The sequence below is a fragment of the Morchella sextelata genome, assembly GCF_020137385.1.
Source record: "Morchella sextelata strain SCLS chromosome Unknown scls_12, whole genome shotgun sequence".
Classification (NCBI taxonomy): Eukaryota; Fungi; Ascomycota; class Pezizomycetes; order Pezizales; family Morchellaceae; genus Morchella; species Morchella sextelata.
Window position 1 is genome coordinate 371160 of NW_025408627.1, and position 25550 is coordinate 396709.

Below are 25550 nucleotides of genomic sequence, written 5' to 3' on the forward strand. Positions count from 1 at the left end.
AAATGCACACACATCCATATAAATTGCCCTCTCATCTTCATTCTGTCACGAGCAGTCAGTTTTATCAACTAGCGTTAATCTGTACATAAAAAGACGATTCGTCGGTACAAGTCGTGAGGTTTTCCATTGATAGAGTCAGACAATTCTACTGGAAGTAATTAATACATAAAGCGTAGTTTAAATTTTAAATAATTTATTATATATACACTTTGAATACATGTATATACATGATGCTACTACCAGTCTTTCGGAAACGGCGCAAATTCAATGTCAGGATAGGTGCATGCATGTACTCCAAGCACAAAATATAATACCAGCAGGCGTTATCCAAAATTATAATAGTTGTCAGCGGAGATCGGTGTCAAAATCTCAGCGTTCGGCGCAGTAAAATGCCGCAGGAGGGCCGCTGAACAACGAAACTAGCAGGTTCCCAGTAGCACTATCAATTTAAGACTGGCACTGGGACGTGGGGATGTAATATAACCAGGTACATAAGAACTTAAAACCAACAAAAACGGAAGAAAGAGAAAGAAAAAAAAGCAGGCGACCGTAACAACCATACTGTCAGGTCCTCGATCTCTTCTTGGGGTTATATATCACGGACCACGTCACTCAAAATCTAGTCCGGCAATTGTAATCTACAGCTTTGTGAGATTTGATCTTGCTAAGTTTCCCCATGTATACAATCAATTTGGGTTCACGATACAGACAAAGACCTTTAATTAGTGTACAGGTACATAGGTTTTATGACTTGATATATACTTGGGTTGCACCTAACCCACGATCTAGAACGGCAGATGCTTACTGGTAGCAAAACGGCATATCGCCAATAGAGTATTGCCGTGCTACCAAAACTAGATTGCACTTACGGGTCTGCATGCAACGGCAGCACAAAGCTCACCGACTATTTTACATAAGCCTAGCCCTCGGGTTAAAACATTAGATAATGCCGGTAGGTCTCCTTCTTTCTTAACCGCCAAACTGGAACCGTGATGTGGGAAACCGTGGATATATACATACGTGGTGCTCCGCGTATATCCCGTTTATCTCCGTTCTGGCCGGTCCAATACCCGCGACCCTTTAGGCTTCCAGCATACTAAAAACGAATATTTACCTCCTTCTATCTACCGCGCGCTATAGCTTAACCGACAAAGCACGGAGCATGCTCATATCCTTTCATTCCGCTCCCAAGCGCAGGAAGTCTCACAACTACATCAAGTTCTTCTACAAAGTGGAGAGGCGTTATTTAATTCCCTTGAAACTTCAACTAGCCCGAATATGACCGAATTCATGAAAAGGACTCGAAATCACAATGCTGTATTATCGTCATTGAACATTGAGCATAGATCAAAGCTTGTAGAGATCATCATGATATCATATAATACCAACAACTTGGTTATATAGGGCGTATCTGTCCAGGGCTCAATTGATAACTCGGGGTTCTGTCCAATCAGGCGTTAGGTATGTCAATTCGGGTTTGCCAGCAATTTTGAGAAGTAGTGATTAATCCGCTGTGATGACTAGACAGACATGTGCGGGCTTGATTATGAAGCTGTCGACATCAAGGACTTGTAAGTACATATACTAACGCATTAAATGCCGATTATCTCCCCATTCAATAAATGATCTTTGGTTTTGAACGCAGGCACACATACACACGCGTGGCATCTTACTTGTAAAAGACAAGACCTGGTTTTGTGAGCATGCAGCGGATGTATTCAAGGCAATTTCTTGACATATTTTGAGAATCATGCATAGCCAGTTTCGGTCCCCGAAAAAAAAAAAAGAAAAAAAAAAAAAAGACGCCTCACGAACCATGCCGCCTGATGTGCAATACAGGTTTTCATACCGAAATATTTCTCGATCGATAGAGCAGGCCGAAGTTGATGGCGGTAAGCGAGCGGACATTGTTGTATGTCTCTACCCAGTCCTATCAATTCTACTCAAACTCTACGCACGGCACATGTCAACAGCAAACTTTATCGTAGGAAATACAATCCTTAAACTCCCGTAGTATTCCGATGGACTTTCTAAATGCGCATTATGAGAGTAGCCGTAGTTTACACATAAGGATAATTAACAGAAAGAAATAAAGAAAGAAGCAAAAACCCCGCGCCTAAAGGAAAATTATAAACCACATGGAATTAGTACCTGCCTGCCATACCACCGCATATACCGGCTGCTTTTCAACACTAGATTTTTCTACATCTTCAATAGCTAGATATAGGGAGTCGGAATTGTCGCTTGAAACTTATCGTATAATATCGCAAGAAATTACCGATAATGTGATCTCACATCTGTGCGCGGGTAGTTTTTTCGTATTGCTCGATAAGAATACTCGAGAGTAGACACGGGATGCTATTTCTTGCCATCCAAAACGTGCACTGGTTTTTGATCTCCCTACGAAACATACTATTAGGCCCGCCAGAGACCTTCATCGTACCTATTGTGATTAAGAAGTTAGTAATTTCAAACATGTTAACACTCCTGCAGCAGTCCATCCTCCAGTTCGGTAGATCACAGGATCTACCGGTTTTACAGCTTTTGGAAGACAGCGTTTCTCGCGAAAACACGTTTAGCTTACCTTTCTCTCCATCAAACTCGATGCTTTGTTCATCGGAGTTACCTGCAAACATATGTGTAACCTTAACCCTACCATTAGGCAAGAAATCCAACTTCCATCCAAGTAGTGAAAAGACTGCTTCGCGAAACTCCATCGACTTTGCTGCCCAAATTTCTTTCAGTCTTAGCATCCTTTTCTCCTTATCCGCAACGGTCTTTTCCATCGCCTGTATCTCTTTTCGTGCATTTTCAAGAGTGCGTAATGGTACCACTTTGTTATTGTTGCTAGGTAGAGTTTCGAGGCGGTCCTCGAGCTGCGCCAACAGCGCAGCATTTTCTTCGCGAAGAGCTATGAGCGTCTCTGTTTTGATTGCTTCTTCGCGGGAGGCGGGATTATCCTTCAATTGGAGGATGCGAGTGGAGGTGGATGATGCAGAGGCTAGACGGATGTTGAGCGATTCAATTTCTTTCTTTGACATCTGTAACGATTGTTGGAGTTGTGTAATATCTAATAAAACAGTCAGCAAGAAGAAACCGAAGATATTGGGTGTGGTTGGGAAGGTACGGTACCCTCTTGTAACTGTCTATTCTTTCTCATCATTTCTCCCATCCTCCTGTTCTCGTCCTCATCATCCTCCCTCGATCTCTTTCTAGGGTTGAATTCATTTTCTGCTACCCCCTCTTTCTTTACAACATCCACAAGCAAACTTTCATTTTCCTTTTTATATGTCTCTAGCAGCACTTCCAGCTCTTCAATGCGCTTAGTCTTTTGTTCGTCAAAACTTCCTTCCATATACATTTTCTCCTCCGTCGAGAAACTTTTCAGTTGATCCCTTAGAAACTGCGCTTCCTTCATAGCCAGCGCGCGTTGCCTTTCCAGCCTTTGTCTTGCCCTTGAATCCTTCGCCAAGTCTTCTTTTGTTTTCTCGAACTCCCTTCTTATGGTGCTCAGCTCTGACTCGAGACGTTGAATAGACTCCTCTTTCTCTGTTATTTCTGGGTTGGTACGTCCTGCTTTCTCGATTAAAGCGGCCTTTTCAACCCGCTCGTGAACCAATGCTCGGGCAAGGGCCTCTGGAGAGTCGAATTCAAGGCCTTCAGACTCAAAGTAGCTGCTCCAAGAATTCCGCTCGTCTTGCAAGATGGAGACACGAAGCTGGGCCTCCGATATCTCGTGGCGGAGAGTATCCATCATCCGAACCTTTGACTCAAGTGCCTGTTTCTCTTCCTCTAGGATTTCGATTGACTTGTTGTGATCCCGTAACTGTTTTAACTCTTGTGTTTGTTTTCGGCTGGTGACCTCGAGTGTTTTGATATGTGTCACTTGTTCTTTTTTATTGTCAATGGGTCTGTATATAAATAAGGTTATTACTAAACTCACCTGAAAGTTCCTTTTTTAAAATCTTCAATGTGTCCAGGTCCCCCGTCTGTGCTCTAGCTTTCAATAATTCTGTTTCTAGATTACCCAGCTCTGCTTCCTTCGTGCTTAGAGACGTCTGAGTCTGTTGTAGATCAAGGCTTTTCGCTTCCAATTCCTCGCCCATTTCTTTATTCATTTTCACCAAGGCTTCATTCCGAGACTTTAGGTCGGCCACTTGCTGCCGGTATTTACGGTCCTGACTTTGTGTATCTTCGTCCTTTTCGCAGACTGTTTCTCTCAACGAAGTATTCTCTGCTTTGAGCATTCGAATCTGTCGCTCCAGATCTTGCTATAGGATAAAGTATATCATTAGTAAATAATTATATCCACAAACATTTTGCTGAAGCAAGAGATATACCTTGTGACTTGTAGCCTGGTCCTTAACCTTCTGTAGTTTCTCTGAAAGATCTTTTTGCTTATCGAACAAATACCGTTTGTCTGCTTCACTAGCCTACCCCACGCATTAGTTCCCATAAGATAACACATCGCCTCTTACCAGGAAGAAAAACCGACATCTGATTTCTTACTCTGCTCCTCAAGTTTTGACTGTAACTCCCTTATTTCTTTTTCATGTCGAATTTTTTCCAACTCTCGCTCCTCCTGTAGCGTAGAAAGCTCATAACGCACTGAGTTTAGATCGGCCCGAATTCCCTCGTTCGATAAATCTACTCCTAGTCAGTAATGAAAGACTCGCCGAGTGAAACGTTGGGACGAGAAAGTACCTGCTTTTGTGCCCACTCCCACTGGCAGGTATGACCGCTGCTGGGTTGTTTGCGGAGATTGCGAAAGTTCAGGAGGCGGAGGGAGGGTGTAGCTCTGCTCTGCTGGAGTTCGCCGACCATCACTCTGTACATCACTCGGCAGCAGTTTAGTGAATGCCTTGAGGGTGCAAAGAGCATCACTCACCACTCGTTGATTTGCGAACAAGGTTCGATTCGGGGGAGCTCTCTGTCCTCGACTTGCTGGTGAGCCGAGTGTTTGGTTCCCAGGGCCACGAGCAGGAAGATTCCTATTTGGGGTTTGAGAGAAGGGAGAAGAATCCATTATGGTTGAGGGGTGGGACGCGTTGATTCACAGATGTGTTTGGTGTTTGTGTTTTCGCGATTTCCGCGATGGCGTATGACGTGTCATGTGATGCGGCTCAAATATCATCGGATGATGTAAACTTGTAGGTACGCACGTGCACCCTATCATAGCAGCTGGCAGTACATACTAGTACAATTGCGGATTTGATTAATGAAACAAACCTATTGCAGCTACAAAAGCAGCTACAAAACGCACTTTATCCCTCATTGGTTTTTTTTGCAAATGAGTAAGTATTAACTACATGATCTCCGTACGTTTATCGACGAGAATCATTGTCTTTACTTATACATACTCTCAGTCCTGCATGTTGTTACACACACACATGTACAAAACCATTAACTTGGTACGTCCAATTTACAAATATTAGGAAACCGCGAGGCCGAGGAGAAGTACTATTCTTTCCTCCCCTCACGTTCGTCCCTAGGTCTCAGGCTCTAACAGAAACCTCAGGCATATTGGCGTTCTAACAGAAGCTCTAGGTTCAATTAGATGCATGTACGGAGGCTTTGAAGGCATATGGAACCTTGTCGACATCGGGATTTATCCTGCTCTTCACAGTTTTACAAACAGATCATATATTTTCTTCTTCAGAATGGCTTGAAACCTCCAAATCCTCATTAAATAAGTCATTCCTAATCTGCGGTGATCATACAGTGTGCATTGAATTAAAAGAACGCGCCCTGTATGGCCTCCAGCCGATAATTTCTATAGGTGAGGTAGTCCTGGGAGGATAAATGTATACTTGTTTACCTGCACACAGACCAGAAAATTTGAGTGTTAGAGTAAAGCTAAGGGTTATTTCTATGGAGTGGCGCTGTTTTACCATACACATAACCCTTATTTTGGCTCTTCGCATTTTCTAGTTCATATGCTGGTAAGCAAGATGTATGTATTTCTGTGGCAGTCAATGATCTGTATGGGTTTTGCTGTATCGAGTATGCAACAGAGCTTATTATAGCTGCATTTGGAAAAGCCGTTATAGAGCGTGCATCCAGTGGATCATTAGGGCTTTCCGGTGACCTCCAGTTGCTACATACACCTTGTGCATCCATGTCAGTCAAGTACATGTACATATATTCGTATAAACCTACAGGATGAGCTTTCACCCCGGGCCCCTCAAACATAGATCGGACGCCGAAAAATTACTTGGGCGCTAATGGCGGTAAGTAGATACATGTATTCATAGATATATATTCTCGTTACTTGTCTCATCTTCAGGATCGGAATATAAATTCCGGCTTCACGCCTCTGTTTTTGCTCGCGGACTAGACTTCCTGCCACTGGTTTCAACATGACGTCCTTCTGCTCTCCACGCTAGCATTCGACATGAATCACATTCAGTATGTAGTAGGGTCTCGCATCAAATTCTCTATCTATATTGTGTCCAAAGCTGACCTAGACATTACCTATAGACTAGCGTGCCGCAGTGGTCCGCCTCTTTTACTGCAAGATCTCTACTAACATCTAGCAGGGATCAAAGCATCTGCAAAAGGTCATGTATTACATGTATATTTGTCATTTTAAAGGCTCTACTCGATTCTCAGATACAGACGACGTGCAAAAGTATCCCACGATCGAATATGTCCACCAACAGTTTTACTTTGGTTTGAACTCGCCCAGTATCGTTTTCCGTTCGTTTCAGTGCTGTTGATGTCTCAAAAAATGGTGGTTTCCGTTGAGGTATTGGACCAGTACGGTGCCCATTGAGCTGAAAGTATCAAATCCACATTTTCTCTAGTATAGAGTAATCAAAGTCGACGCTTTGGTAAACTAACGCTAACTTGTTTCCTTAAATCTTTTTGGTCAGAAAAAAAAAGAAAGAAACCACAGTTGAGTAAACTCTTATGGAAAAGCTCACGATCGACAGTACGTATACCTTTAATGTCTCACAAGGAAAATATATAAATAAAATGAGAACTGATATATGCTCGATTGTAATTTTTATATCAGCTGTCAAAGGCCTACAAAACAACGCATCAGTGGAGAAGCTACGCCAAAAGAATATGCCCGATTAATCCAATAGGTAGTGGTGAACCCGAACATTCCCGACACTGAATGCATGTTATACGTAGTCACGTCTCCTGCACCCTGCCACCAATATTCATTGAATTCGTGGATAACAGATACATGCATACGTATTTTGAAACTTACCTTGCTTTCACACTCGACCAGAAGAAAAATCGAATAACCCAACACATCCGAGGCATTTTTAGCGGTCGTGCTACGAGTTATAGCAAATCAGAAACACAGCATGCTCGATGTTGAAAGGTGGGTCGGTAATCATGTTTTATCACTCGATTTATCGTCAAAATGTCAGATTTTTGTTTTTTTGTTTAATTCATTAAGTCAAAATGTCAGATGATCACAGCCAGCATAATTTCTTTAGCCAAAAAGGGTTAAGACCATTCCCAAGGCTGGGATTTATCCATATGGTCAAACATTTCTCATCTAATACGAGATACGATACATCATGCATATATATGATGTAGGTTTCCACCACTAATGTTGGGTTACAACACATTGCCACGCTGCGCGCATTAGTTGAAACTTATGTTCATATGCCATCAGGGAGCAGAAGGTCGCTATTTGAAGGCTACAAGCTATTTATCCCGGTGGAGTTACATAAACAGTGTGGTCCACGAGGCATTGACGCTCGAGGCCTCGCCTCGAGAGAGCTCAAGGCGTGGGGGGTCGACAAGGCGAGCATACTCGAGGCTAACCTCTTACTCGCCTCGAACTGCTCGAGGTTTAGGTAATCATAGTATTAGTGGCATATCTAATAAGTATATAGATATACCGATATGCAATGTGTTATTTAAAGGTTTTGATTGACCAGGTTTGAGGGGTTTTCTTTTTCTCTATCAAATATGTTTGTCAGTAAGTAGATATTCTATCAAATATGTTGGAGTTAGTAGATATTCTATCAAATATGTTTGAGTCAGCCAGTAGATATTGGTTCCAACATACCTTGAGTCAACCAAATAGTATATCAGATATGTGCACAGGGCATCTTGGGGTTTCAGTGATCTTAAGCGTTGGTAAACTGATATTGTTTAAGCCATAACAGTTCCTACTCCGGCCAAAGGCCGGAAAATGCTTGTACTCAGTAGGGTTGATATTTCCGATAGGAACATTGGGAGTATTCCTTACATTTGCGTACCAGTATTACAATAAAATGCAGTTTTGACAGATCTAAATATAGTAATTATCTGCCTCGAGACAGCTCGAGCACCTCGAGGCAACACCCCTCTTTTCACGAGCAAGCAAAGGCATGGACCATACGAGGCAGAGGCATCTCGAGGCACTTGCCTCCACTCGCCTCGAGCAGCCTCGTGGACCACACTATGCCTTTCCCTACACACCCCCGCGGGAAATGTCGTCATCAAAGCCTTATTCCAAGAAGATACCCTGCAAAAAAAAAAAAAAAACGATTGTATAGGTTATTCTTATAACAATTCGTAGTTTAATGGTTCTGTTCTATTCTAGCTATTGAATGTACTAGGGTTCGAATCCTAGCAAAGGTATTATTTTTAAATGATATTTTAGCTATTATGGGTTAAGGTAGAAGGAAAGTCGTCTGGAAAGTCGTCCACTTGCGCTCGGGATGCATTTTCTGATCCATTTCCTGATTCATTCCCAGATGCATTAATATTTCGAGATGCCTTTCCCCACACAAAATATAGGTATAAAAGGGATGCATTTCCTGATGCATTTACTTTGCTAGTAGAGCTATATAATTGATTCTGTAGCACTACGTACAGCATCTCTTCTTTTTTAGAAATGCCTAACAAAGTTTATATTGAAACAGGGATATATTGATAACGTAACTTCGTCATTAGTACTTGTGTTAAGAATTATTTTGTTTAGATCCTGCCTCAAATCTTTATCGCATTCAAATAGGCCCAGGATATTCGGCCAGGGTGATCGATGAAACTCCTTTTGGGAGCTTTACTTACAGTTTAATAGTGTTTAGCACTTACTTATCAATAATCGCCCCACCTACCTATATGCACTTCGTTAGTTGCGTTACTACATGTATTTCTCACTGTGTGGACGATATGGAACAAACATTTACTACCAAAGTGGATGAATGAACATGTTGGGCATTATGGGATATCACTCGATGTTCATCCCAGAACTCTGTTGATTTTTTTTAATTCATTAATTGCATAACCCTGTTGATTTATTGATTTATTGATTTATTGATTGATTGATTGATTGATTGATTGATTGATTGATTGATTGATTTATTGATTGATTGATTGATTGATTGATTGATTGATTGATTGATTGATTGATTGATTGATTGATTGATTGATTGATTGATTGATTGATTGATTGATTGATTGATTGATTGATTGATTGATTGATAGTTCATTGATAGTTCATTGAGATATGGCATCCGAGCCTAGGAAAAGATCTGTTGTCAGTACTGTAGTATTGGGATTATGAGCAGTGTGCGAGTAATGTTTAGTACCCAGTATTAATTTATATAGGGTAGATGGTCATTCTTACATCTTAGTTTAATTTTCTATATATATTCCCGCCGGCGCCCCTAAATTTAACATATTCATGTAACGTACATGTAGTATAATATAACCATGTTGCGCGGCCAGTGGTATCTGTTCCTATTGGTGAGAGGAAAATCGTCAAATTATTGCACTAATGTCAATGATGCCGATCTGATGAATTCTATCGATTAATTTATTCTCATGACCATGCCTGACGTGACGTTTGAATTCGTATATGTTCATTATATGCGTATTGCAAAGACATAGATATCATTTCCTTGCCAGAAGCGCCATTCCTCAACCTAATAATCACTTTGATCTCTCCCTGGGCTCTTACCAACAGATTTTCACCGGGCACCAGGTATCGGGTATATAACAACGGAAGGTACCTTAGCCCCGCCCCCACTACACACATTCAATTCATGAATTTTACCATCTAATCAGTCTATCCCTAGGCCTCAAACAACCGGGAGGCCACTGTCTCTTTCACCAATAGCTAGGATACCCCGAGAACGATAATTGATCAGGTCTATAGCGAATATTTATTCGATTTGCGATTTTAATACCCACCATTATATATACTTTACCCAATGACTCCGTCCTAGGCCTCCTTGGCGGGAGACGATGCATTGAAAAAATTGAAATTACAACTTGTCAACCTAATCCACCCCCCCCCCCCCCCTCTTTATTGGCAAGAATACTTATTTTTTTTGTTTAGAATGGTACAGAATAACAATGAGATCATTAAATCATTAAGCGCTCGACCCCCCTAGAAGAATCGTTATTCCGATATATGCAATTCACGAGATATCACTCGATTACTAGCCCATAAATTATCAATGGTGTCAATGATGCTTTTATCGACTTTTTGCTTCTAGGAAAAACAACGCGCAATATCTAGTCGGTAATTATTCGCGTAAATCGCTGTCATTTTTAAACTGTCAAGGTTTGATTATGCGATTTTGGTCGATGAACCGGACCTTGCTTTTGTCGACCACAGGCGCGCAGCCTTGTATATACTCGAGGCCAGAGCACAAGGGCGCCTACTGTTTATACGTATATATAGCATTTTCATTAGTATATCTTATATTCAGCACCCCTTCCCGACCGCCCGGTTCCCGCACGCACCAAGCGAGTGGTAATATATAGTGTTCTCCACGACACCGTTCGAGACGAGACTAAGGCCCAGTCTTGTCTCGTCTTGTCAAATGAGGGTGCTGGTCTCGTCTCGCCTTGCCCGTTCCGAGACAGGCCGCCTGAGAAAACGGAGTGAGTAGTTGTGAGTCAAGACCGCAACAAGAAGCTTTGTATATGTATAGTAACGTCTTTATGTCTTCTATTGAGATCTTACCTATTTCCTGATTTAGCTGCTCAAATTCTACCCGATGAACGTGTAACAAACAGTTGAAGTTCATGTGTTGCCGGGGAGCGGCCCACATGGTGCAGGATCAGGGGAGAACTATACCATTTTGCCCCTAACACCTATGTCAGATTTCAAGCCGGTCTCGAGCTGTTCGAGACAAGAGTCTCGAGACAAGACTTCAAGGCGCCTCGTCTCATGGAGAACACTAGAGTAGTATTGTGATTAAATGTCTACTCTATTTATTATTACACACGCGCCCATTTGGACTTTTCGATGAGATCTTCCTTCGCCTCCGAGCTTCGGCCTATACATATATCTTCAATCTACTCCATCTCATCCTACACGCTACATCTAATAAGTATATAATTATAACCTGCATATGCATGTGCATTTAAAAGCTTCTGATTGGCTCATAGAGAGAGATTTTGTTTCACTTAAAACATGTTGTGTTGGATATGAACATAGAGTATTATGCTGAGTGGTGTTAGATTGTTAATAGGTTTTCTACTGGTTTTGAGAATCGATTAATAGTTCGATTTTAGCGGTTTGGTGGCTGCTAAAGGGATATAATTGCAGCTTGAACTGGAGAAACTGTCTGACCTGTCCACTGATATATGGAAGATATCAGAAAAGGCACATATCGACCAAGCAGATATAGTTATGGACTTTGCCTGTCAGGAGGGGTCGAGGGCCGCGCAGCAGCCTGAGAGTCCCGACTGATAGGCAAATAGAGAAAATAAGCCGCAAAGCGGCTTGCCTGTATATTGGACTTATTGATATACATGTAGTACCGGCCGAAGGCCGGAAACCACTTGTATATACGTACATACATACATCAATGATGATTATCTCCAAATTGCGAGGTCATAGCTAGCTAACAGCTCTGATCTATAACGCACTGAATTACGTACAATATCCCACTATCAATTGATATCAACTTCACAAGACATTACATATAAACAATATCCACGTGTAAGTACTAATTCAATATCCGCCATATCACAACAATATTCTTAGTACTGGCCACTGATGCCTGGAGCTAAGATGTGTACTGCTATACCCACTTAGTACTTATACTTAGGAGCTTATTTTTACACTATAAACCGATATTTTCAATTGTTCTCGACGTGCGGTGCTCAAGCCAGCGACTAAGCAACAACAACTATATCACAGCTTCAACCCATCTACCATCACATCTACCACTTGCTCCCTAAATGCCAGCCCCAGTTCTCTCACCTGTGCATCAACTCCCACGACCCCAAAATCACCCTCCAAACATTTCACCACCGCTTTCGCATACCTTCCCCCCATGATAGGCGGCAGCTCGTCATTTGCAATCTTGATAAGAGTTTGCCTAACGTACTCTGGCGACGGAACCTTTCCAAACTTTTTTGCTTGTTCAAATCCCGGCCTCAGTCGCCCCGTAACTGTCTTCCATGTACCGACTTCCAGGAGCACCACTCCGAGCGCATATAGGTCGTGTAGCTTGGTAAAGGTAGCCGTTGGATACCCTTGCCTTGAGGGGTGACGGTAGAGGTTGCGATCAAGATCAAAGTCGAAGCCAACCTCTGTGGCGGCCATAACGGGGCGTGAGAATTCGAACCCAGTTACGTAAGGTATGAGCTTCAAACTAGGAGGTGGCCCGGGAAGCAATATTACATTCGTGCTTCGAATACTTTTGTGCACCCATCCGGAGCCGTGTAGATTCAGAACCGTCATACAGAGGTTATGAGCGATGGCAAATCTTTGTTCGAGGGAGAGAATGTTCACGGGTCTTTTCTTGCGTGGGTCTACCTCTTCTATAAATGCGTGCAGTGTCTGCAGACTTCCGAGGTTTGCTGCTTGTGGTGGGAGCCTGAACACAAACGCCATACGGCTATTTGCAGGCTCATCGATATATCCGATACACTGAAATGCGTTCAAAACTGGTGCATTGAAAGGAGAGGTAATTGGAGTCCGACCTTCTCCTTCCACGAAGGCAGAATTTAGAAGTACTGTCGCTAACGTTTTGATGTTTGACTTTACCTTGAGTAAGTTCTGCCGCGTTGTATCGTCCGTGGCTGGTGGTACGCTATACGCTTTGTATTCGACCGCAACAGGCATCCCATATGGTTGTTCACTCCCGGTAACCAAGCGCATAAGCTTCGTGGATGAACCGTTGACGCTGTTTGGAGTTTCGATAAGTTTGCCTTTCAATGGCGATGCTTCTTCGATTGTCTTGCACCTGTTCAAAAACTGCCGCTGAGCCACATGCTCGAGACCGGTTTTCTTTGCCGTCTCGCTGTTTTGGAAGTCCTTCAGTGCTGCAGGATCTTTAAAACGGATAGCAAAGAGCATGGAGAACTGCATGATCTCTTTTAACTTCTCGCACCATTCTCTGAATTGTGTCACCACCTCTTCAAGTTTTCTCTTGTCAAACAACGACCAATCCCACGCACGCAGACTCAAGCTCCTCACTCTCGCTCTGAAACCCGTCTTATCAAAATCAAAATCTTTCTCTTTCTTGCTAGAACCCCCTAGCGCCGATGGCCCATCAGCCCCACCATGCTCCTCCACACCATCGCCATCAAGTATCAGTCGTTGATACGGCGGATAGTGCTTCAGCGCCAGTTTACTATACACCCCCAGACAGTCCCGCAAGTTCTGTAGGATGGTCAAGATACGGAGTGGGTATGCAGCGGGAAGGTTTGGGTCGTGGATGATACCGCCCGATTCTGCGTCGAGAAAGAATTTATTGAAGGCCTCGAGAAAGAATATCTCATGCTGGAGTTTCTGCCTGATCTGGTCTTTGTCGTTATCGTATTCGCGAACATCCTGCACTACCTCATAGACGAAGAGGGCTAGGTTGTAGGTCTCGCGGAAGACAGTTAGGGAGAAACCGACGATGTCCATCGCTTGGTCTAGCTGGATATTATAACAAAGCTTTACTTATCTACACAAGAATCACTCAACTAGCGGGGACACTTGTGGCTAGGGGACCTACTTAGGACTTAACCAAATTTAAATAGGCTTGCTGTGGGAGGGGTTGGGAAGCAAAATAGAAACGGCGCCGGTGAAGAATTTTGGCTGAAGAACATACATCTAATCTAATATGCATGTTTCTTCTTTCTTTTAAAACTTGCTGAGGCGGCAGTAATTTTTTTAGGACACCTACGTAGGCATGGACGAGATACTGACTAAATAGGAAGGGTGCATGGAAAATCGTGTCGTTCTGATCACTGGTCCTGTAAGGGTGAGGGAAAACCCGGGCAGTTGCCTGGTCCCCAACCACAAGTTACATGCGGTGTAACATAAAGATCTTATAATTAAGTATATCACATGTATGTGTGTGTGTGTGTCACCCCTCTTGTCCTTCTCAACTCCCTTCTCAACTCCGCCAAGAGTTTGTGAAGTGCGGGGTCGCTCCTCACTACAGACTTTGCTTTGGCTTCATTTGCCAAGGCAAATCAAAACCTCACTGGGGGCCTTTTCATACAGGGCCCCGTCGGATATCGAGCTCGAAGGTCACCTTCCAAAGACCACCAGCACCTGCTCCTCCTCCTCCTCCTCCTCCAAGCCGTCATTTCCAGGTCGGCAAACCTCTCTCCCCCCCACCATTAGCTGGGGTTTTTGGGATACTAGTACCTTTTTTTCTTTGGTTACGCTATTTTCCTTTGTGTTATCTTTATTTTTCTCCTTTTTTCTTAGGCGGGGGTTTCCTTAGTCATCAACCTTGTAAGAGGAGTGCGGTTGGTAGCATACCATAGTTACTATAACTGGGGGACTGGCATTGGGGATAGGTCTTTACGCCATAGTTTTTACTGCATGCGATGATTGTACCTAGAAACAATTCAAATGACTTCACACACACACACACACATGTATGTGTGTGTGTGTGTGTGTGTGTGGGTGAGAGTACCTTGAGTACATCACCCGTATCCTCATTGACTCACCCTCTACCTAGTTAGAGTGGCCGCAGTAGAGTGCTGTACGTATGTACCTACACGTACATACATACGCTACCCCCACGCGTGAGTGGATAATATGTATGTATTCATCGCGGGGAAGATCAGTTAACCCACAAAAAACTCTAAAACCCACGGCATCGAGGTACCATAGCCAAAAAAAAAGAGACTTAATCAATGCCGGAAGACCTTGGTGACACAAATGTCGAATGTTTCCCCCTGATATTCGAGACTGACGATGATCAATATCAACTTAATGCCTCAATTGAGAACTCTGCTGAGAATCTCATTCATGAGGCCACCACCGACACATCACCAGTTGGGGGCGATGATGAGCCTGACTGGTTCAATGTTGTGGATAGAAGCTTAACTTTGGTGAGAAGATATCTGTTAATTTCTTAAGATTTCTCGGAAACCTCACAACTAAACATCCGTCCGTAAACCAGAACGGTCCTAATGATCTTCCCCGCTCGTCCCCAAAGGGAGGGCAAAGACGAGGAGGAGGAGGAGGAGGAGGAGGAGGAGAAGAAGATTGGTTCGTGATCTCCGATACCTACACCTCCTCCAGCACTAGTTTCGATGGCGGGCGCCATACACCCAACAGCAGTATCCTCGATATGGCCATTCTCTCAACCCGGAACGGTAACTCGCACCGGTTCATGACCACACTCTCCGATCTCACCTCTATACTCGCAGAGATGGGTGTCGACGGACCTAAACATCTAGTTGGCGGAAACTTAGACCGAGTGGGAACTGTCATCGGCAAAGGAGCTCAATTTACAGTGTTCGTGGACGGTATCCATGATGATTTTGTCTTGAAGCGGGTCAATCACTACAACGCACCGGCAAGCCTATCGAAGTCCCAGCAGACCTTTGCCTATTTCCGCACTCTGGAGTTGGAGATACTGGCACTCTGCCATCCGCCGCTGCGAGAGCATCGTAATATTGTCAATTTGATATTTTGGGGCTATGACCATCAAACACCTGAACTACTGCTTCCAGTGTTGTTCATGGAGAAGGCGTTAACTTCACTGTCTAACTTCTTGCAAGGAGATAACATGGGATCTGTATCAGGGAATCGCGAGATGAATATTAGACATCACATGTGCCTCGATATTGCAGATGGCCTAGAGGCGCTGCATAACGAAGGGATCGTTCATGGTGATGTTAAGCCGGACAATGTGCTTGTATTTCGGCAGGATAATCTAAGGGTGCCATACCTGAGCAAGTTGAGCGATTTCGGGGTCTGTATCTCGATGGAAAGTCGTGCTAGTTTGAGTTTTGCTTCATATCGAGGGACCCCTGGGTGGGCGCCGCCAGAAGCGGGTGTGTATGATAAAGATATACATGGGGATTTCTCACCGGAACTACTTTTTAGGTGCGACGGGTTCTCGTATTGTCTTGTAGTGCTTTCCATTCTACTGAACCGTGGGCAGCCACCATTTCAATTCGAACAATCCGAGGGGCAGGAAAACGAGGAATCGCCGTGTGAGAAGGCCACGAGTTTAATCTGGGGACATGAAGACCGGACATTTCCGAAATCCTTACGAAGTAAATTATTGAGTCTGTGTAGAGCAATGCTTGAGATGAAGCCGCAAGACCGGGTGGATATTAGCTATAAACTATTAGCGGACGATAGCAAGGGATATAACGATTGGTATAGGCTTCCATTCCACCTCTAATATTCTATTCATCCGTCTGATTTCACCACAGGATCGCTACAAGAGAAACGACCACAAAACAAAACAGAAACCGTACACAGATTAGTGGAAGGAAAACAAATGAGACCAATAAGGGCATCCTTTACTGGATAGGAGTCCAACCCCTGGCTTTAAGGCAACTTCGAAAGGATTACCAAGACACCAAAAAGAACATCAGCCCACGATTTCCCGGCGAGACGCTCTTTGGGATGGCCATATCGTCCATGTTCTCGGTACCAGAGCGAAGTTTCGGATTTGAACGCTTTATAGAATATATGAGTGAAGCAGCGAAAGGATCGTGTATTCCAGCCCAAGCCATCATAAAGAGACTTTATGAGGCACAGGGACTTTCTATTAGTGCCATTGCCGACGAACAGCTACTGGAAACTTGGCTCTATAATTCCGTTTCCACTGGGTCATTTGTTGCTGCAGAGGATCTCACAGAGCTCAACCCAGCCCTTCTCCTCAAGGCTCAAGTGGCATTCCGTAAAGCGGGAGGCTATAACGCCGAGGCCTCGCATCAAACTGCGCATCAGTTTTCGAGTTTGGATATCGACATGGCGCGGTTAACGTGCGAAGGTGGAGTAGAATCATTGCAGGACCTCAATGGAAATAAGGTGCTACATTTTGCAGCCATGTTTGACAAACCAGAGGCCATCAAGTATCTTGTGGAGGAGCGTAGAGCTGCTGTGAATTCCCAAAACGATAGAGGGGAAACACCACTACATAAAGCCTGTCTCGCCGGTCATCATGCGGCCGTGGAAATGCTTATTTCGTTGGGGGCGGATGCATCTATTGCCTCTACACAATATCAAGTATCGCCGTTGCATTGGCTCTTCAACTTCGAGGAGCAGCATATAGATAAAATGGCACAACTCCTCGTATCCAAAGGTAAAGCTGACGTCGGGGCCATTGTTGCGTGCGAGAAGGTTGGGGCAACAGAAGAACATCCACCCTTCATACACTTCCCATTTCACTGGCCTTTTGGCACACCTCTCCATTGGGCAGCTTCAACACGCTGTACTACCGCTATTGACTCTCTCCTCAAGCTTGGCGCTGATATCAACGCTCGCGACTCCCAAATCGACCGTGCTGCGCAGACAGCACTAGCTATGGCAGCGCGACGAGGTGACAGCAAAATCGTCCAATACCTCCTCAACAAGGGAGCAAGCGCAACTGCAGTCAGCGATCAGGGACACAATGCGTTCCATACAATGGCCTTGACTTACATGGATTGTAACCGGCTTTATAAATTCTGGGAGGGCTTTGATGCCTGGATCTATAATGGCATTTATGAAAATCATCTTGCCAAGGTCCGGGAATGCGTCCTCGCACTCCTCAGAGCTGGCTGCGATCTGGATCGCCGAAGACCTGGTCGGGGTGGGAAACTGGGGCGTACACCTTTCTTAGAGGCCTCGATCGCTGAGAACTGTGTGGTTGCTCTGGCATTATTAGAAGCGGGTGCCAATGTAAATTGCGAGGATTCTAGTCATCAACTCCCTGTACATCTCTGGGCGGGCGTTGACGATAAGTCCTTAGCATACCCGCAAGGCTTCCTGGCAATCTTTCAAAAGCTAGTAGGCCGCATAGAAGACATCAATATAAAGGCCGGATTCCTGGAGGAGACGATTCTTCATTATGTTGTTAGAGCCATCCAAACCCTGAAAAAATCTGGATTCGAAGAGAGGATCCGATTTTTAGTCACTCATGATCCGCCGGCAGATATTAACGCTCTTGATAAACAAGGGGCCACTCCATTACTACTCGCAATCTCGGGCAGGTACCCGGGGGAAGCTGTTGAGCGTTCGGAAATCTTACTCCAATATGGCGCACGTGTTCATTACGATACAGAAGCGGACATAGACTTCCTCTTTATCCTCTCCTTCAACCCAATCCTCACGGACGCCGAGACAACCTATCTGCTTAAACGACTCCTAGAGGGCTATAGCAATGCCGAGAAGCTCCAGATGGCCACTTCCTCGGTAACACGAGTGTGGGGTACAGAGTGTACTGCTCTCTCTGCGGCCATCAAACTAGGAAAGTTTGAATGTGTCAAGTACCTCCTTGAGCTTGGCGTGGATCCCAATACGATCAGTGATGAACGTATCACTTCTCTTGACTGGGCGTTGACAAGTGGTGAGCAGATCAGGCGTTCGTACCTAGAGACCCTCGCAGACTACTTCACTCGTGACGAGCGGGATGCTGCGAGTGAGAGGGGCGTGGCGTTTGGTCTGAGGTTCAGAGATGATGACACTGGTGAGTTCAAAGCTAACTTTCCCGCTTACTCCTGGAGCCTTACAAACTGACCTTTGTAGTTTTTGGCGACGAGGGCATGAGCCGTGAGTATTTTTTGCACGCACCCGAAAAGAGGAATCATTAGAAGACTAACCTATACTGAGTGGTATCCAGGCGATACTTATTTCGGCATCACAAAAATAATAGCCCATCTGGTTTCGGTGGGAGCTAAACAGGCGAGACATCTTGTCAAAGATGGGCATCGAAGTTCCAATCCCAACCGGTGGGATGATAAGTTTGCTCGGTATACGGATGGATGGTTTACGGTGGAAACCCAGCCCTTCTATGAGCATTGGAAGCTGTCGTATAAGCTACGGCACAGCTGAGGATGGGTCAAGATTCAGTAGGACAGATAGGAGCCTCTTGTAATTACATGTAGGCATATGTTTGTAGTAGATGTCTTTGGCCAAGGGTGGATACACGAATCAATCATTGTGCCAAGGGTGGAAAAAGGACTAGCGGGAGAAGCCGAGTGATAAGCCATGCAGTTATTTTATGCCAAGATTCTTTTAGATAGTTTAGTGCCCATCAAGGATTGGAACTCGTTGCCATACGCCGAGATCTCTCTACTAGGGAATATTATGTCACTATATCCCGATACCGATACCAACTACTCCTCTCCGCGGCAAATCATTCCAAGGCTGTAATGTAGGTACATGTAGTATTTAGCGCCATGTACTGTGTACAATACATGGGATAGATAGGTATACATGTATATAACCCAATAACCAGCGGTATCTTCCCTATCAATTGCAAGCAATTTTGGAAGGATTTTTCCACCTATCTGGATGATCCTTCATAAACTTCTGCAGCATCTCATAGCACTCCTCGCTGTCCATGTCCATCACTTCCACCCCTCGACTCCTCAATATATCATGACCTCCGCCACCAACAGACTTTGCCTCTCCCATTACAACCCTCCCCACACCAAACCATAGAATCGCTCCGGTACACATGTCGCAGGGCGTCAGCGTCGTATATAACGTTGCAAGACGATAGACTGCCTTCGAAACGTGCCCTGCAGCGTCAAAGGTTGCCATCTCGGCCTGTCGAAACGACGTGAGCTTCAAACATGATCATCCGGAGGGGTTGCAACAGCAGTATTACATGGAATATAGGGGACATCTTCTGCCACGCCAGGTTATGAGAACGAGCCAACACCTCCCCCGTGGAAGAAATTAACGCTGCGCCAACATGTTTCCGATGTCAGCTTCCTCTCAATTGTTTGCTTGACTAGCGGCACATACTGGAACACCATTCTCAGTGAGACTCTTTTTAGCCTCCTCGATGGCGATTTTGAGGCCGATGTTATCATCCAACTGGGCGTCTGTGGAGGTTTGGATATTCATGGCTTCGCTTTGTAATTTGATAGTAACTATTAGCTGGGGACAGTAGGCCCTCAAGTCTTAAATATAAGATCGCCCTATCTACTCCGGGCCAAGGACACGTGGCATGACGCCCTCGTGACATTAGGTCTCAAGGCGCGTGTTGGGTTTAGTTACTCTGGACTCACTATAATACTGGCAGCTACTCTAGACCAGAGGATTATTAAGTATGGTGCGCACACTCTTAAAGGTGACAGCGGTATCTGGAAGTGGAACAATCGTGAACTCCAAGGACAACGAGAGGGCCACTTTTTCACTTTTAAGGTATAAATGGATATAATACTGTTCCACTTTACTCAATCTTAGCGCTTTTTACATACAAAAATACACAATTTCAACCTCTGATAACTTTACAACCCAGACAGATATCAACAATCTGTAATGATAGAACTAAACTTCATCACTAGTACTAGAGTTCTATCATTACGCTTTTTTTTTACCATTTTTCGTTGCAAAGTTATCAGCCATTGATATTTCGTCGCGATCCGCTACCTTTAAGAGTGGGCGCACCATACATGTCTGTTCGAGACATTGTCCAGGGTTAGGGTTCACTGGGTAACCCTGTCTCATCTCAACCATTGGAACACATTGATGCACTTAATCACGTAGGTAAGGTATATATGCCTACATCATACATGTAGTACCGAGACCTATCAACTAGCGTTGCATATAGCTTCCATATGACTGGCGAGGTTTCACAGAGACATCAGAGCCAAAGGTCGGCGGTTAGCTTGCAATTGGAAGAGTGAGCGAGGTCGCAAATGACGGAGTCTGCAGAAATTCCCAATTGAGTTTGAGTTACACATTGATCTATTGCTTGGAATCGAAACGCAGAGCTGGACAACTGGAAAGTCGATCTTTGGGATGAGCAGCTAGCTGAAGGTGTTTGGTTGGCCTCTGCTGATCTGTAGATTTTGCAGCCTTGCGTGTGATCAGGTCGTAGTTTGGTTTGCTAAACCGTACCGCGTGGGCAATGTAGCTGGCCACTTTCATATATGTAGGCAGCTAAGAGTCAGGATACCGAAGGGTATCGAGTTGTGAACTGTCTCCGGGAGGTTGGATGTGGAAATACCGTTACGGCTCCTACGTGGGAGGCTTGAGGCTCTCGGCCCGAGAGGTGCACGCCCATACACACAATCCTTTGTAAGATGCGGGCAGAATGTGCCTAGTCCACACACGTATGGCCGCACGGCTGATCATACGATATTTAGACATAGTATTCCAACTGATCACCTTATCTCCGTTTTAGCTCCGTTACTAACTAAGCGTCGCAGCAGAGACCAAGCAAGCAGTTGGCGAGCAACTACAATGCATCTAGAGCATGTTGTCTAGAACACGTATGGCTCGAGAAGCTATGGTGGGTAGGTGTGTAAACTTCGGCGTTTGTAGCCAATCAATCTAGATCTATAGAAATTGGGAGATCTACTCCCATAATGGTACTAGCGCCTAGCCTAACGGTGGAATTTTCTCTAATTCCCATACAAAAAAGGTTCCTCTGAAGTTGACACACCCACCCCCTATGCCTTCTCGCGCCATACCTACAGAGAAACCCCCCAACGCAACCAATATGCAACCCTTGATCATGACTGAGTCAACAACAACAACAATAACAACAACAACAACAACAACAACAACAACAACTACCCATCAATTCCTACGGCAAACTACCTAATTGAAACCCGGAAAGAAAGATGCGCCTGGCGTGTCTTTTACTCGGCCCGCGCGAGCTACTCTACGAAATCCCCCGGCACCAGCCAGCCAATGCTAGCAGGCCGATACACTGAGTATGTATTGGCACTGGTACTTGAGCCGCCACGCTACAGACGCCAATGAATGATCCAACAGATATGCTAGATCGATGCCAGTAGGTGTGAACGCAGTCTTTTACATAGGTAGAAATTACACCTTCCCCCCATCCCCACTCGATGGAATTGGTTACAGAAATCAATGGCTTGTTGGATGTTCCCTTTGTACTTCACAATCACAGAAGTTACTGTCACAAGGCTCATATCCTGTACTCGTTTCAGGCAATACCCGCGTTTCCGAAATGGCCTGCAGCTTGGCCTGCTTAGTTGTATCCATAGACTTTATAATATCTTGGAGGGTACTATATACATTCAAGCCGTTCTCTACACACGGGTATCCACGTTTTTGTTGTTATTGCACAAACCCGAGTTTGCCAGTAGAGCACCGGCTACTATGACCTTATTTAGTGATCTTAAGTACGTGCTGGCACCCTCAGTCATATGTGCGCACAATTTCTATATCAGCTTCCCTCCCAGAAGGTATGCTGCTTAATTTGGGAACGTTTCTCCCACAAGTACACTCGCTCACCTAGTGACGGCGGATCCTGTCTGATGGTCATGCTTGCAGCAGTTTAGCCTTGGCGTCTCGAAGTTAACTCTGTTATTGGCCTCAAATCCCTGACCGCCATCAGACAGGATCCGCCTTCACCCCGTGAGTGAGTGTACCAGGTAAGGACTCTCCGAGTGATAGGCTGTGAACCTTAGTCTTTCGGTTCGCCAGAACGCCTGAAAACGTTCGATCGCGATTTCGCTCCCAATATTATAGGTACATGCATGAACATGACGTCAGGCAAAGGGCCCATCTGCCTATGATGGCGATCTCCCGCGGCTATGTTCAAACCCCTCTCCCTACACCCTTGTCCCACCCCCCACCTTATCTTTCGTTCCCCGGCCAACATATCACTTTTTCTTCCCCAATATATAAATTTTACAAAAAAAAAAAAAAAAGGAAAGGCTTCATGCATGGTCTCCCATTGTCCAGGGTTCAACCCAACTCAACAACTCAATTAAATGTGGTTTTTCGTTTCAGATCCACCTCTCACCCCTTACTCCTCCGTTTAGATTTTTTACTCAAACCGTACCAACTCCAAAACCCCCCTACAAAAGAAATTTAAAAAGATGAAAGACAGGACCAAAAATACACAATCATTGTACACGAATCACCAATTGGTCAACTCACTCTACCTCCTCCCCAGCTCGCTCCCGGTGACATTTGGGACATATCTGATGTTCGCATGAGACGCAAGATTCTTGAAGACCTACTACGTAAGGACCATCTGAACAAGGCTGACACTATAATGGTAAGGCCATAAATTAGTACTACACTGTGGGATAATATTGGTTAATGATGGGAACGAGGAATCCATACACAATACCAGTTCATGGATCTACTGCTAGACTTTGGTTTTTGTTGCATTTGAGTTTTGGTGGCAGGGTCGCCAAGCTCCTCTTTTGCCATTTCGATGCCCATCTTTTCCCCGTCTGGCGCCGTACACGCAACGAGCTTCTTTACATTAGTTGGGCCATAATCATCCAGTACCTCATCTCCCCCAGGTGGCTGCGATCGGTTCCTCACTACCGACGCTTCGCCCACTGTCATCTCTTCCTCCTCCTCGTCCTCTGAGCCGCTATCGTGAGAGGGGCCATATTGGTCGTCGTCGTCATGAAATTTGTATTTACCGATCTTCAGACCTTCATCGATAAAATGCTTGCCCAAGTGATCAAATCTCTCGTCCCATCCACCGAGCCCTTTCTTCTCAAGTTGCACAACCAGACCTCTAGGTTCTGGTTGGTCTGGAAATGTCGGGCAGAACCCACACCAGAAGGTTTTGAAGTTATTCCTCCCAATGTGCGCCTCGTTAGTTTTGGCTGCGATTTCATTCTTATCGGTGATACCATGAACGCTACGCAAATGGGTAGTGTGCGATTCTCGTCGGAACGAAAGCTTCCCGCATAGAGCGCCTGTATTGGGGGGGAGCACCCCACATTTCCATAGCTCTAGTTGAAAATGTTGACTATTCTCATGACGTTTCCAGTCGTTCTTACTACCAAAAAGTTTCCCACAACCACGGAAGGTACAAGCGTATGGACGAGAGTGTCGTTTCATATGTTTCCTGCTCAGCAAAATCACAATTATCTGTTAGATTTTTCATTTCCTTACCTTTATGCACACCAGTCGGATAGTGGGGAAATCAAAGCTGGGAGCACTTACTTGAGTTTGCTAGGCATTGCAAATACCTTATCACATTCTGGACAAACTGTGCTTTTTCCGTTTTGCGGAAGTAACGTATGTGTAGATTGAGTACCACCAGGAGGCCCATTCTTCTGTGAAATTGAGCCACGCTGCGCTACCTTAGGAGACCGTACTGGTGGATTCATTGGCTCATCATCCGGTATCACAATAGGGTTATGCTGCCCCTGTTGCTGTTGTTGGTGGTGTGGATGTTGAGGATGAACCTCCCCTGCTGTTGCTGCTGCATGGGGCGGTGATGCAACTGATATAGGTGGAGAAACTAATTGTCGAGTATCAGCCTGGGCCGTTGTTGAAGACGGCGTCGATGCTGTCCCGCCAGATGATAAAAGCCTAGACATCGGCGACTCCTCCGCCGGATCCTGTGTGAGGAACCTTCCTAGACTGATATTTTGAGGAGAAGATTCATAATGGGTCCCATGGTAAGGTATGGTATTGTCCGAGTCATCACTGGCAGAAAATGGAATAGCAATGAGCTCATATCTATTCCCAATGCCCCATTGATCTTCTAGATCTTCATTGCACAGTTCGTTATATTCAGCAAGCAATATGCGAACTTCTTTAATCTTCTCATGCATTTCCTCCAGTTGTTGGTGTCTTTTACGTCTGGCTTCGGATTTAGCGTAGCTCTCCCTACCTTGGTCCTGTCTCTCTGGGGGCACATTAGGAACCGGGTGACCATGATAGTGGTTGCCATTGATCCTAGTAGTATCCAACAAAGGCTCCTCGTCCATAGGCTGGGAGGTGGCCGCCGGTATCTCATCAATCTCCATCCGGTCACCGGAATCAGATCCAACATCAGGATGAGGCCCTCTTGAAACCGGTGATATTGGCGCCTGTGCCATTCCAGATTCAGATGCAGATTCCCACGCCCCAGAATTGTTGAAAGGAGGAACCTGTGGCAGAGGTCGAGTTCTTCGGGTTGGCCGTGCAAAATCTATGGACATGGCGGGACCGGGGCTTTCCATTGTGCGATTACTGGAGCATTCCGGCTCGGACCGGGTATCTATGGAGATGGCCATAGAGGAACCATCCCCTCCAGCGGGTTGGATCCGACGGCATTCCGCTTCCGCCCTTGAAAATGGAAAACAAAAGATAAGAATAGGTAAATTACAGAACGATTTTTCGTTCCGTAACTACGCATATCAAGGACGCGGGGATGATTTCAAATCTAGCGCATAAAGTGCCAAAATAAAAGGCAATACCAAGTGGAATCAACATCAACCCC

General features: G+C 44.9%; 5 protein-coding genes across 5 annotated transcripts; 1 reads left to right on the forward strand and 4 right to left on the reverse strand.

The window, feature by feature from the left end:
* Positions 1-2291: 2291 nt before the first annotated feature.
* H6S33_001994 (uncharacterized protein) lies at positions 2292-5026 on the reverse strand (the record flags this gene model as incomplete). The annotated part of the gene is made up of 8 exons (XM_044833800.1): positions 2292-2443; positions 2585-3070; positions 3133-3891; positions 3944-4271; positions 4341-4433; positions 4496-4647; positions 4705-4828; positions 4889-5026. 8 exons carry the CDS (start codon positions 5024-5026, stop codon positions 2292-2294), a joined length of 2232 nt encoding a protein of 743 aa, XP_044693137.1.
* Positions 5027-12109: 7083 nt separating this feature from the next.
* H6S33_001995 (uncharacterized protein) lies at positions 12110-13834 on the reverse strand (the record flags this gene model as incomplete). The annotated part of the gene is made up of 1 exon (XM_044833801.1): positions 12110-13834. The coding sequence occupies one exon, from the start codon at positions 13832-13834 to the stop codon at positions 12110-12112; it is 1725 nt and encodes a 574-aa protein (XP_044693138.1).
* Positions 13835-15063: 1229 nt separating this feature from the next.
* Positions 15064-19207, forward strand: H6S33_001996 (uncharacterized protein; the record flags this gene model as incomplete). Its single annotated transcript, XM_044833802.1, has 5 exons — positions 15064-15261; positions 15333-16543; positions 16600-18842; positions 18902-18925; positions 18996-19207. 5 exons carry the CDS (start codon positions 15064-15066, stop codon positions 19205-19207), a joined length of 3888 nt encoding a protein of 1295 aa, XP_044693139.1.
* A 420-nt stretch (positions 19208-19627) lies between these two features.
* On the reverse strand, positions 19628-20230 carry H6S33_001997 (uncharacterized protein; the record flags this gene model as incomplete). Its single annotated transcript, XM_044833803.1, has 3 exons — positions 19628-19927; positions 19989-20065; positions 20137-20230. The coding sequence occupies 3 exons, from the start codon at positions 20228-20230 to the stop codon at positions 19628-19630; spliced, it is 471 nt and encodes a 156-aa protein (XP_044693140.1).
* A 3103-nt stretch (positions 20231-23333) lies between these two features.
* H6S33_001998 (uncharacterized protein) lies at positions 23334-25290 on the reverse strand (the record flags this gene model as incomplete). The annotated part of the gene is made up of 3 exons (XM_044833804.1): positions 23334-23364; positions 23448-24185; positions 24284-25290. 3 exons carry the CDS (start codon positions 25288-25290, stop codon positions 23334-23336), a joined length of 1776 nt encoding a protein of 591 aa, XP_044693141.1.
* Between the last annotated feature and the right edge of the window lie 260 nt (positions 25291-25550).